The 12726-nt window shown below is 34.5% G+C and overlaps 1 protein-coding gene and 1 long non-coding RNA gene across 2 annotated transcripts; both read left to right on the forward strand.

Moving 5' to 3' along the window:
* Window positions 1-491, forward strand: LOC148575818 (uncharacterized). Its single transcript, XR_015902360.1, has 4 exons — window positions 1-67; window positions 146-214; window positions 290-364; window positions 438-491. It is a non-coding gene; the product is annotated as an uncharacterized LOC148575818 (long non-coding RNA).
* Window positions 492-1594: 1103 nt separating this feature from the next.
* LOC148575819 (uncharacterized) lies at window positions 1595-3358 on the forward strand. Its single transcript, XM_088503353.1, has 7 exons — window positions 1595-2044; window positions 2132-2218; window positions 2334-2462; window positions 2553-2687; window positions 2823-2935; window positions 3006-3099; window positions 3185-3358. The coding sequence occupies exons 1-7, from the start codon at window positions 1595-1597 to the stop codon at window positions 3356-3358; spliced, it is 1182 nt and encodes a 393-aa protein (XP_088359479.1).
* The last annotated feature ends 9368 nt before the right edge of the window (window positions 3359-12726 follow it).

Consider the following 12726-nt stretch of genomic DNA (forward strand, 5'->3'; position numbering starts at 1 on the left):
GAGCGAAGAATCATCACCTGCAGAAAAGGAGAAGAAAAAGAAAAAAAACAAAAACAACACCAAAAAAGTAAGCACTTCTTTGCATAATATTCTGTGATAAAATTAATTTTTTATTTCTGATTGGTACTCTTTTTTTTCCACCCAGAACACAACCAAAAAAGAAAAAAGTTGTCGTGGAGGATTCACCTCCTAAAGAAGACCAATACTTTGACGGGTACAGTACCTCGTAAGCTATATTACCGTCTATCATCGTAGCTATTTTTGTTAACATCTTCTTTTATGAATGTAGTGAGACATATGAAATATCAAGTGACGAACTGGATGAATGGCTAAGGGAAAACGTTGATAAATCTGCTGCAGAGGGGTATGTCTTGCTGGGGTGTCTATTTCAGATTTTGTTGTGTGTTGTTTGCTAATAATTGTTTCTTGTTTCGCAGCGAGAACCAACCTGACCTGCGATCGACAGAAGGTCGCTATGTGTCGTCTGAAACGTAAGAAGCTTTATTATTTAATAAAATCTTGTTATCATAATTTGGGTGTATTTTGTGGAACCATTTGGGTGTATTTTGTGGATCAAGTTGGGTGTATGTTGTTTAATAAGTTGGGATATTAAGTTTGTTGTGTTGGGTGTATATTATCCATTCGGTTGGTTGTATCTTGTGCATTCATTTGGGTGTATTTTATACCTGTATCTTATTTTGTCTGAATAACATGAGATCTGTTTTAGAATGCCGGTTGTGAACTTGGGAAGTGATGCTCCTTCCTCTCAAGGACGCACAGAATAGAGTAGTGTAAACCAGCCGTCACATAGCATGTAATTTCTCTTTCAAATAACCGTTACTTTTGTTCTTTTATTACCCTTCTACTTCTAATTCTGTATATATTTTTTTTAGAAAAAAAGCCCTTTATTATTTTATTCAAGAAAAAAAAGGCAGGAAAAAAAAGCAAAAACTGCAAGTATGTAAGTTCTCAAAAAAAACAAAGCCTGTCTTCTTTTTGAATTGTTCTAGTGTATTTCTTGAATTTCTTTGGGTGTATTTTAGGTTGAGTCCGTCTGATTCGAATATGATGGTTGTGAGGGAACAGACACCGTCGGAAGCGCTTGCAATGTGAGTTTTCCAATAATATTTCAACCTTATAACCTTATTATTTTCAAAGGCGTTGTTAACCTTTCGTTTTTCTTCTTGTTTAGAGTCCCGATTCAGGTTTTTGTGCCGGCATCCCAAACAACCACTGAGACAGATTTTGAACCAACCCCTATGCTACAGATTGAAGGGACTACAGAAACGTAAGAAATAGTATTGAGTGTATATTTGTTTAGAGTTTGGGTGTATATTAGCTAATAGTTTGGGTGTATATTGTTCCTGCTTAGTTTTTTCTACGCCGTGATTAATTTTTTGTAACTGTGCAGCACTCCTGAAACCCCAAACAACTTCAAGAGACCACACCCATGGTTCCCCCAACTCCAACTAAAATGTAAGTCCATCAGACTAAAATCAATCTTTGCTTATCATCGGTATATTCTTATTCTTATTCTTATTCTTATACATGATGATGCAGTCATCCAGACGTAGAAGACGCTGCTGCCCTGTTGATGATGGCACGGACAGCATCCTATATTCCTAAAACAGATCCAGGGGTGCCATCATTCAGCCTTGGATTGACTGATTCAAGCCAGGAGGGGGCGTCAACACAGGAGACAGAAAGGGAAAAATCTCCAGAAGCTGCGAATTTGATAGAACAATTGGACAGTTTGGTCCAAAGAATAGCAAGCAGTGCGGCGAAGGGAAAAAACACAAGTCCACAAATTCAGAGGGAGACTGGGGGAGAAAGTTCTGCAAAGTTTGAAACTCCTGGGGGAATGAATCAAATTCCAGATGATATGAAACAAAAGTGCTACATCTGGGGGACGAGACTGAAGGAAGATGCAGATGGCAATACTAACGAGTATGAGGAAATGTGCACTCTGATTGGCCAAGGAGAATACATTTTGATGAGAATGCACCTTGCCTCCCTCCAGGCAAAAAGTGATATAGAATCTCAGGTAATATTAGAATAACATTAATCTTTTTACACCAAAGTCAATTACAATGCTTATTAATGTAAAATTGATTTTGACATATATTTCTAGATTGTATCTGCCATCTGCCTCATCCTCAACAACAAAAATGAAAAGAGGTTTAAAGAACAAATATACTGTCTCCCCCCCGATATTGTGGTAAGTGTTACTTCTCCGAACTTTGGGTGTATTTTCTGTATTGATTTGGGTGTATTTTTTACGTTCCATTGGGTGTAAGTTTAGTATTTCATTTCTTGTTTCGCAATTCTTGCAGTGCATGGCACTTTCGGATCACCCAAACGGGGAATTCGTATCACCGAAAACGAAAAAGGAATTCAGGGTGGAAGCCTACCCAAGTTTCATTCCCTTCATAGATAGAAAAAAATTGACTTCGCACCCATATGTAAGTTTTCGTTTGCTAAATTTGTTAGTACGCTTATTTACTTATTTGCAAAATAAAATAACACACTGTTCACGTGTGGCAATCCTTCAGATTTTTGCCCCTGTCTGCTACTCGGGGCATTGGTGGTTATGGCTGATAAATACAAGAAAGCGGAAATGTCAAATACTTGACCCGCTACACAAAAAAGCTCCCACCGATGAGAGAAAGGCCATTAATAAATTCACTGTAAGTTGCCTCTGTCTTCTTTACTTTAATAGATAGGTCTATTTCTTTAGTTCTGATGGGTGTATATTGTCCATTCAGTTGGGTGTATCTTGTCCATTCATTCGGGTGTATTACTGATTTGTTTTCGTATTTAAGGGATACGTATTTTCAAGATTGATAACATATGCCGGCGGGGAACCTCTGCAGAAAGGGGAGAGGGAGAAGGAAATTAAATCACCATATGTTAAAATATCAGGCCAAAAAACAAGGTATAAATTTGTGACTCTAAACATTAAACTTTTGTAAATGAGAACTGTAATTTATTTTTTTCGTTTTCAGCTATGACTGCGCTGTGTACATTATGAAGTGGATGGAGTTAATTGAGCCGGAAAACATAAAAAAGGGGAAGTATCAATGGAATAATTGGCCACAGGTAACTGTCTTTAGAACCATATAACTCTGTATTACTTTACTGAATTAATATTGCTGTTTAAACAGAATATACTTTTTAATTGTAGGAGGAGGTGGACCACTATAGAGTGGAGTACGCTTCCCGAATACTATTCAGTGAGATGAATACACAGAGAGATCGGTCAATTAGAGAGAGTAGTGCTATAAGGCTGTCGAAGCCATCCTCTGTATTATTAAGTCCGTTTTGTCAGATTAATTCTGCTGATATAGAAACTGGGTAATCCAACTGCTTGGTAGTTTGTAAATTGAACAAATGATGTAAATATTTGCCATTTATCAACAACTTCTATTCCATGTATATTTTTTCCCATAGTTAAACTATCTGTGCTGGTAAACTGTCTGTGATGTATTCAAAAGCTGTATTACAGGTGGTAAAATATGAAGGAAAAAATCAAGGCATATATAAACGCAAATTATAAACTGTTACACCCAACGCAAGTCTAATAATACACCCAAGATTGCATAAAATATACACCCAAACTGTCTGTGCTGTATTCAAAATGTATGAATTACATGTACTAAAATATGAAGAAAAACATCAAATCAAATATAAACCCATAACCTGAGAATTTTTACAGCTTTTGTTCTATATGTATCTATATATGTGTCTATATGTAAATTGTGAATTAACGAAAATACACCCAAAATAACAGTGCTTTTACACCCATATTCTGTAAAACTATACACCCAACAAGTTATCCCCTGCTGCTGGTACCCTGAACTGATAACTCATAACGTGTCCTTGATATTGGCTGCAATTTGAATGCGCCGCTGATGCAGAATCAAACAGGTTTATCTGAAATATAACACACACACATTACCTAAACTATTAACGAGAAAAATAAACTCAATCGCCACAAATTTAAAGAACAGTACTTTTACCTCGCTTAAAACTTTCGTCTTCTTCTTCTTTGTGGCATTTGCGATCTGTTTCTCCAGCTTTGAACCTAGCCTGTTTTTTTGACGTCCTCTTGTTCGAATCCTTGGCGGGCTTTGAAGCTCGTTAACGGATTCCAAGTTGGCGTCTTCGTGGGATAAAGAAGATGTCCCCTTCCTTTTGGCTTTTAATGATTCCATCTCGGCCATGACGTTATCGTACGCACGGTGCAGAATTGCAGTCAGCTCCTCCGATTCGGAGGCAAATTCGCAGATATTTTGCGAATGAAAAACCAATTGGTCGAACCTCTTGCTTCTTGGCTCTATTAGTGGCTCGTCGTGGCTGCTCTTGATGTGTGTGTGTCGCCTCTTTACCTTCTTGCTCCATCGTTCCAGTATGTATCTCGGTGACACTTGGCTTACTTGTTCGAAGCTTAACACGCTTAGTGCGTGACGGCACAGTATCCCTCTCGACTCGAATAATAAGCATTGGCATTTTACCTCGGCTGCCACTGAGTCGTAAGTAACCACGAACTTGTTGAATATTGAGCTGGAAACTTGTTCTCCGACGTCGTATACTGAATAGCCTAGAGCGGAATTCTTTAATCTGGTGATGCAATTCGCCTTTCCTCTGAATTGCGCTTGGACTTTCCTAAACTTTGCGTGAGTGTACGCATCTTGAAACTGAGCTTCAATGCAGGATTTGGTTGCGCACGGTATAAGCGTATGAAAATCTGCAGCATCTGATTCTCTCTCTGCTTGCTCCCTGCTTCCGAGGCAATTATCGTATTGTTTGACGAACTGAATAAGCGAGCTGTTCCGGGTGATATACTTGTTAAAAAATGAATGCATGCTCTCGCTCCTTTGTGTGCTTCTCATCCTTGCCCAGAAGTGGTGATCCAGATAGATAGGAACCCATATGTGACGATCTTCGTACAGATCTGCATAATACACCCAAACACAGGCTGTAAATACACCCGAGGGGACATACAATTTACACCTCTGCTGCAGATTTTAAAAAGACATTACCTGAAAGCCACTTGTTGTCCGCAAGACCAAAATTCAGCAGAAAATCGTTCCAATTCCTATCGAATGAGTCTTTGCTATGAGAGTTCCAAACAACTTGGCTCATTTCTTGTTCGATATCGGCATGTCCCTTGTACCCGTTTAATTTGCTTGGAAGCTTCTTCATGATGTGCCAAATACACCAGCGGTGAACTGTTGTTGGCATACAGGCCTCTAAAGCCCATTTCATGGATGCGCACTGATCGGTGAGAAACCCTTTCGGAGCGTTTCCTCCCATGCAACGAAGCCAGCTTTGAAATAACCATTTGAATGATTCAATTTCTTCGTTCTTCATCAAAGAGCATCCGAGAAGTGTTGACTGACCGTGGTGATTCACCCCGACAAAAGAACCACAGACCAAATTATACCTGAAACAAATTACCATGGTCCAAAATGCAAAATCATTAGTTAGCATATACCCAATGAAACAGCCAATATACACCTCTGATGCGGATTAGTAAAAATAAATTAATTTAGCATCATAAATAGGGGCAGTTTGTTACCTGTTTGTATTGTAGGTGGTGTCGAATGAAATGACGTCTCCGAAATACTCAAAGGCGGCTCTGCTTCTTGCATCGGCCCAAAAAGCCAGCTTAATCGATTGATCCTCTTCGAGTTGGAGCTCAAAAAAGAAATTCGGATTCTTCTCTTTCATTCTTAACAAATATTTCCCGAATTCCTTTGCATCTTCTTGTTCGGAAACATTCCGCACTTCCCTGGTAATGTAATTCCTCACGTCCTTTTCGATAAAATTTAACTCACGGTGACCCCCGGCAGCAGCAACAAATGATTGGTAGGTTTTGCTTGGTCTGATACCGGCCTCCTCGTTGTTCTCTATCGTACAACGAATGGACATGCTTAGTTCCCTGTGCTGTTTGAGCATCTCTGCTTTGCTTTGACAGCAGGGGTGTGAATGATCCAGCACAACCTTTGAAATGATCCAAGCACCGACATCCTTCAATGTGTGTATATAAATTCTTGCAGGACAGTTTAGACCGGCTGTCGGATTGGTCTTCTCGGTCGGAGATATTTTAGATTTCCATTTTCCCTCTCCGCTACATGTAATCAGTTGATTCTTAATCTCGTTTCCCTTCCTATTTGTGCACCGAACTCTTGTAGAAAAACCTGAAGCCTTGGCGTAGTTCCTGTAAAATTTTCCAGCATCTTCAAGGGTGGTAAAGGTCATTCCGACCTTTGGAACAAGCTCGTCATCAACAACCGAGAGAGGCTGCAAAATACACCGTGTCAGAACTGTGAATACACCCATAGATATGATTCAAATACACCCAATCATGTCTAATACGATACATCCGAACCTCAACAACTCAACTACAGAATGACTTTTAAAGCCATAAACTGTAAATACACAGGTTGCAGAATACACCATCTCAAAAACTAAAAACACACCCAATCATGTCTGATATAATACACCTGAACAACAACAAGTCAATTAAAATAACAAAAAACCAGTAAAGTGTAGATACACCCACACTTCTAGCTAAAATACACCCAAACAAGAATTGATCTACACCCGAGCGTCTGCTACAAATTCCAGGTAATTAATCACAACTAATACATTGAATCGACAGATTCAGGTAAACGTGTTACTTTCACAGTGAATGTTCAGCAATTTTTCAACTACACAATGCTATACAAATTACTGAAAGAAAATTCATACTAATCCTATGTAAATCAAACCTCAGGAACTTCGTTAGATTCTGACTCATAATCCACTTCGCCTGCATTCAGCTGAGAATCTGAGGTTGAATGATCCATTATCTTCAAAACGAGATCAAACTTTGATTTCAGAAAACAACAAATCAAAAATAGAAAACGAAGCTCGAGTTGCAGAGAGAGAAAAAGGTAACCTAAACGAAGAAGATGCTAGTGAGAAAAGGAGAGGAAAAGAACGATGGAGAAGAAGGAGGGAAGACGCGCGAGAAGAAGAACAACGAAATCTCAAAATAATGAAAACGAAAAAGGAAAGAAATATTTTAAATCTGGTAGTTAGATATACGCGCGATGTTATATAGCGCGTGTAATCAACGTACCTGAAGCAGCGCGTATTTTGATTTTATTGTTTAATGAACTTGTAAAGCATACAAGCCATTAGGGCTTGTATGCAGAGCTTTTCCGAAAAATTAAATTCTAAATTCAAATAACCATTCTAACCAATAAAACAATAATTTTTTACAAATTCAGTTATTCACCGTATCTTTATTTTAAAACTAATTTACTAGCAAGTAAAAATTTAAATAACAATTACTTAAATATTTTTGTTCACATTAACCATTAACCTACACATAATTTACGTTATTATTAAATTAACCTACACATAAATGAATTAACAACTAAATTAACATTGTTAAGTATAAAAAATCTAGTCATCAACACTGTACCTAATTTTTAAATTTTATCGAAAATGTGAATCTAAACACTAATAAATCCTTTATCATTAAATAGTAAAATACTTAACAATCCAATTTTAAAATGAAAAACTTAAACCATCTAATTTTAATCTCTAAACAATAAACCACAAACTCTGATATTTTAGTCATGAAACTTAAACTATCCAATCCTGAGCTCTAAACCATCCAACCCTAAATTCTAAACAATATATTTCTAAATTCTGAATTCTAATAAAGTTTTTTACACTAAAACCTAAATCCTAAAGCATCTTACACTAACCTTAAATCAAGTAACAATAAATTTGAATAACTCAACCATTTTATTCACAAGTTTAAAAATAATGAAACAACAAAAATAATTTAAATGACTTTTAATCCAATTTTAATATGTTAGACTTTATTTAAATATTATGAATGCAAAGTAAATAATTATTTTTTAAAATTTTTTTATAAGGCTCATTTTTAAAAGGATTCATTTTTATAATACTTATCATTTCATAATTTTAGAACAAATTAAATATAAAAAAAAGAGTAATAAAAGAAATAGGCAAATAACAATAAAATTCACCTAAATAAATCATGAAGGAATGATATCATATCATATTCGATAATAGATAATACTCTAGTTAATCTCTATATTAACTAATTGAATGTATAAAAGTGGTAACAAATTCATTTTAAGGATAAATCACATAAATAAACGGAATGCGTTTTAAATTTACATGAATGTCCTAAATGCAAACTGATTATATGAATGTTTCAATTACATATGATTCGAATTAGTAAGTGTACTAGTAAATCGAATTCATTGGAATCAGTTTACTATGAAAAAATATTTTAGTGAAGACTATTTCATGTAAATCGAATCTATTGAATTTAATTTAAAACCTATAAAAATCCAATAGCTTCGATTTAATAGGAGCAACTTCCATGGAGATAAATCGAAACTATAAAAATCAAATCACACTCAAGGTAAATCAAATTCATAGGTTTCGATTTAATGGTTTTGACAAAAGCATTTTATTCTTGTGCACTATTATAAATGCTAAAGCATTTTATTTTTGTGCACTCTTATAATTTTTTTATAACGTAAATATTTATCCTGCTACAAAAATTTACCATATAACTAATAATAAAATCATAACTAATGAATGATTATAGTCTAAAACATTATTAAGAATAAGATTGTTGAGAGTATTAGAATAAAAATAACATGTGAAAATAAGACTAAACTAATATTTTCAAAAACACAAAAATACATCTTTCATGACAAAAAAAAATTGTCCACTTTTCATAAAAAAAACAATCAACACTTACATCTACATAGACAAAATCAATTAAGACCCAAACAAAAAAAAATTCAAATACCCCCAAATCCATAAAATATTATGTTTATTATTTTCGTTTTTCATAAAAAAGAATCAATTAAGACCCAAATTCAGGAAAAAAAATTGCCTGGCCCAAACACTTAAATCCATTAAAAAACAAAAACAAAAATCAGCCCATCATTATCATTCATAATTAATAACTAATCAACTTTACATTATTAAATATTTTAATTCATTTACTGCAGTGGGTTCACACCCTGCACCAAAAGCAGCTTTTGTCTTCCACTATAATTTTAAATGCACTCTCTTTTTAGACACTTGTTCCACTAGGAGAAGGACAACAAATTTCTACATATATAGAAAGAATATCTCTTCTACATGATAGAATTCACCATGTGAAAAAGTATTCTGTTTGAGATCTTCTTTTATGTGGATCAGATAAGTATTCTGCATCTGCATAGCCAACTAGTGTGATTTGGATCCATAGGGATAAAACAATCTCATATCAACCGTTTCATGAAGATTTCGAAAGATTTATTTAATTTCATTCTAATGTCTTTTGGTTGGAGAAGAACTATACCTTGCTAGTAAATTCACGGAAAATGATATATTGGGTCGTGTATTATTTGCAAGATACATTAGTGCTCCAATGACACTAAGATATGGTACTTCAGGATCAAGAATATCTTTATTTTCTTCCTTAAGACGGAATTGCATTTTTCACATCTAAAAATCTTACGATCATTGGGGTACTTAGTGGATGTGATTTATCCATATAAAATCTCTTCAAGAACTTTTCTATGGATATTGTTTGATGAATAAAGATCTCATTTTTTGTATGCTCGATCTGCAGGCCGAGACAAAATTTAGTCTTTTCAAGTTTTTTCATCTCAAAATTTTCTTTTAGAGTTTTTATAATTGTTGGAATCTCTTCAGGAGTTCCAATGATATTTAAATTATCAATGTACACAGCAATTATAATAAATCCAGATGCAGATTTCTTTATGAAAACACATGGGTAGATATCATCATTCTTAAATCTGTTTTTGGTCAGATACTCAGTAAGACAATTATACCACATTCGTCCAAATTGCTTTAGACCATATAAAAATATTTGCAATTTGACTGAGTATAACCCTTGTGAATATTCATTGGATGATTTATATATCTTTAGTTCTTTAGAGACTTTCATATAGATATCACGATCTAATGATCCGTATAAATAGGTTGTTACCACATCCATTAAATGCATATGTAGTTTATGGTATGCAGATAAACTGATCAAATAATGCAATGTTATTGCCTCCACTACAGGGGAATATGTTTCTTCATAATCTATACCGAGCCTTTGTAAAAAACCTTGTGTCACAAGTCGAGTTTTGTAGCATACAACTTCATTTCTCTCATTTCTGTTTTCTCACAAGTATCCATCTATATCCAACAGGTTTTACATCATCTAGTGTACGGACTACATGTCCAAAAACTTCACGTTTTGCAAGTGAGTCTAGCTCAGCCTTCATAACTTCTTCCCATTTTGGCCTATCATTCATTTGTCGACATTTTTCGACTGTTCTTGGCTCAAGATCCTTACTTTCATGCATGATATTTAATGCCACATTATATGCAAATATTTCATTGACAATTGTCTTATTTCGGTCTCATTTTTCTCCTGTAAAGACATAATTTATCGAGATCTCGTCATTTTCACAATTTTCAGGTATCTGAACGTCTTCTGGTGTCAAAATTATATCAAAATTTTGGACAACTGCAGGGGTCTTTACTATATCTTTTTCAACATGAATAGTATTTATCTCTTTTCTTTTTCGATAATTTTTGTCTTTAGAATCGACAGGTCTACCACGCTTTCAGCATGAATTTGTTTCAGTGGCCACTTGTCCAACTGGGACATCAATTCGAATTAGGGCATTTTCAACTGGTATATAAGATTTGGTTATCCTCTTTGTATTAGAAAATGCATCAGGCAATTCATTTGCTATTCTTTGTAAATGTATAATCTTTTGAATTTCTATTTCACATTGCCCTGATTGAGGATCTAAATGCATCAAGGACGATGCATTCCAATTAAGTTCCTTTTCAGGAAGCTTATTCTCTCCCCCTAATATTGGAAATTTTGATTCATCAAAATAACAATCTGCAAATCAGGCTTTAAATACATCTCCAGTTTGTATCTCAAGATACCTCACTATAGAGGGAGAATCATATATCCCATTTTGGTGTGAGAAGGTGGTGCAATGGTAACATAAATCACACACCCGAATATTCTTAAATGGAAAACATTTGGCTGCTGGCCAAAAGCTAATTACATAGGAGAGAACTGATGGTAACTTGTTGGTTTCAAACAAATAAGTACTGCGGCATGTAAAATAGTTTGCCCCCAAGCCGAAGTTAGGATATTTGTTCTCATAAGTAAGGGTCTAGCAATTAACTGGAGGCGTTTAATAAGTGATTTTGCTAACCCATTTTGTGTGTGAACATGAGCTACTAGATGTTCAACACTTATTCTGTTAGCCATACAATAAGCATCAAAAGTTTGGGAAGTAAATTCACTAGCATTATCAAAACGAATTGTTTTTATTTGATTTTCTAGAAACTATGCTTTTAATCGAATAATTTGAGCAAGTAATCTCGCAAACACCAGATTGCGAAAAGATAATAAGCACACATGTGACCATCTCGAAGATGCGTCTATTAGGACCATAAAATATCTAAACAATTCACATGGTGGATGAATAGGTCCACATATATCGCCTTCAATCCTTTCTAGGAATTTAGAGGATTTAAATCCAATTTTTACTGGTGATGGCCTTAAAATTAGCTTTTTTTGAGAACATGCAGCACAACAAAATTCACTAGATTTAAGAATCTTGTGGTTCTTTAGTGAATGTTCATAGGAGTTTTCAATAATTCTCCGCATCATGGTTGTTTCCGGTTGATCCAATCGATCATGCCAAGTTATGAATTCATTTGGGCTAGTAAACTTCGAGTTTACAATGGCATGTGATTCAATTGCACTAATTCTAGTATAATACAACCCAGATGAAGGTGAGGGTAACTTTTCTAATATAACATTTTACTTGAATCATGAGTTGTGATACATAAGTACTCATAATTTTTCTCATTCATTATTTCAATATGATATCCATTTCAACGAATATCTTTAAAACTCAACAAGTTTCTTATAGACTTAGTAGACAATAGTTGCATCATTTATTATGAATTTTGTTCCTCCGAAAAATAAAATTATAGCTCTTCCGGAGCCTTCTATCACGTTGCCTGAGTCAATAATAGTATTAACATATTCTTCTTTTGGCACAAGATGAGTAAAGTATATATTACTTTTAAAAATGGTGTGCGAACTTGCACTATTCGCAAAGCATACATCTTCGTTATATATCATTGCTATTTTCTTCAAAGACAAATAATAATAAAATGAGTAAAAATATTTGTGCAGTAAAATTATTTTCTTGTTTGAAAATATTTTTCTAAGTAATATAGTATATACTAAAAATTTTATTATTAGTTTCTTGTCATATTCAGTAATTTTAAAATTTATAAATATTTTATTATACATCATACTTGAAATTCAGATGCATAAAAAATAAAACTTAACAATAAGTTTCTTACATTATTTATTTACATGACTACTTAATAAATCCCACATATTAAACTATTCTATCATTGATCAAATGACCAATATTTCCTTCAAGATCATCAAAGAAATCAGATACATCATAATGAGTGGTGGCATTTTCAGCATCATTTGAAACGAAATTCGTCTCCTTTCCTTTGTCGTCATTTTTCAAAGATGCTTGATAAAGATCGACTATATGCCTTGGGGTACGACAGGTATGTAACCAATGACCCTTTTCACCACAACAGAAATATTTATCT

This window comes from Arachis ipaensis, chromosome B1 (assembly GCF_059453495.1).
Source record: "Arachis ipaensis isolate K30076 ecotype BB chromosome B1, ASM5945349v1, whole genome shotgun sequence".
In the NCBI taxonomy this organism is placed as follows: domain Eukaryota; kingdom Viridiplantae; phylum Streptophyta; class Magnoliopsida; order Fabales; family Fabaceae; genus Arachis; species Arachis ipaensis.

Coding starts and splice junctions, on each gene's coding strand:
- LOC148575819 (XM_088503353.1), top strand. CDS start 1,595: ATGATGGCACGGACAGCATCCTATATTCCTAAAACAGATCCAGGGGTG. Junction 2,688..2,822: donor AGGCCATTAATAAATTCACT/GTAAGTTGCCTC, acceptor TTCGTATTTAAG/GGATACGTATTTTCAAGATT. Junction 3,100..3,184: donor AATGGAATAATTGGCCACAG/GTAACTGTCTTT, acceptor TTTTAATTGTAG/GAGGAGGTGGACCACTATAG.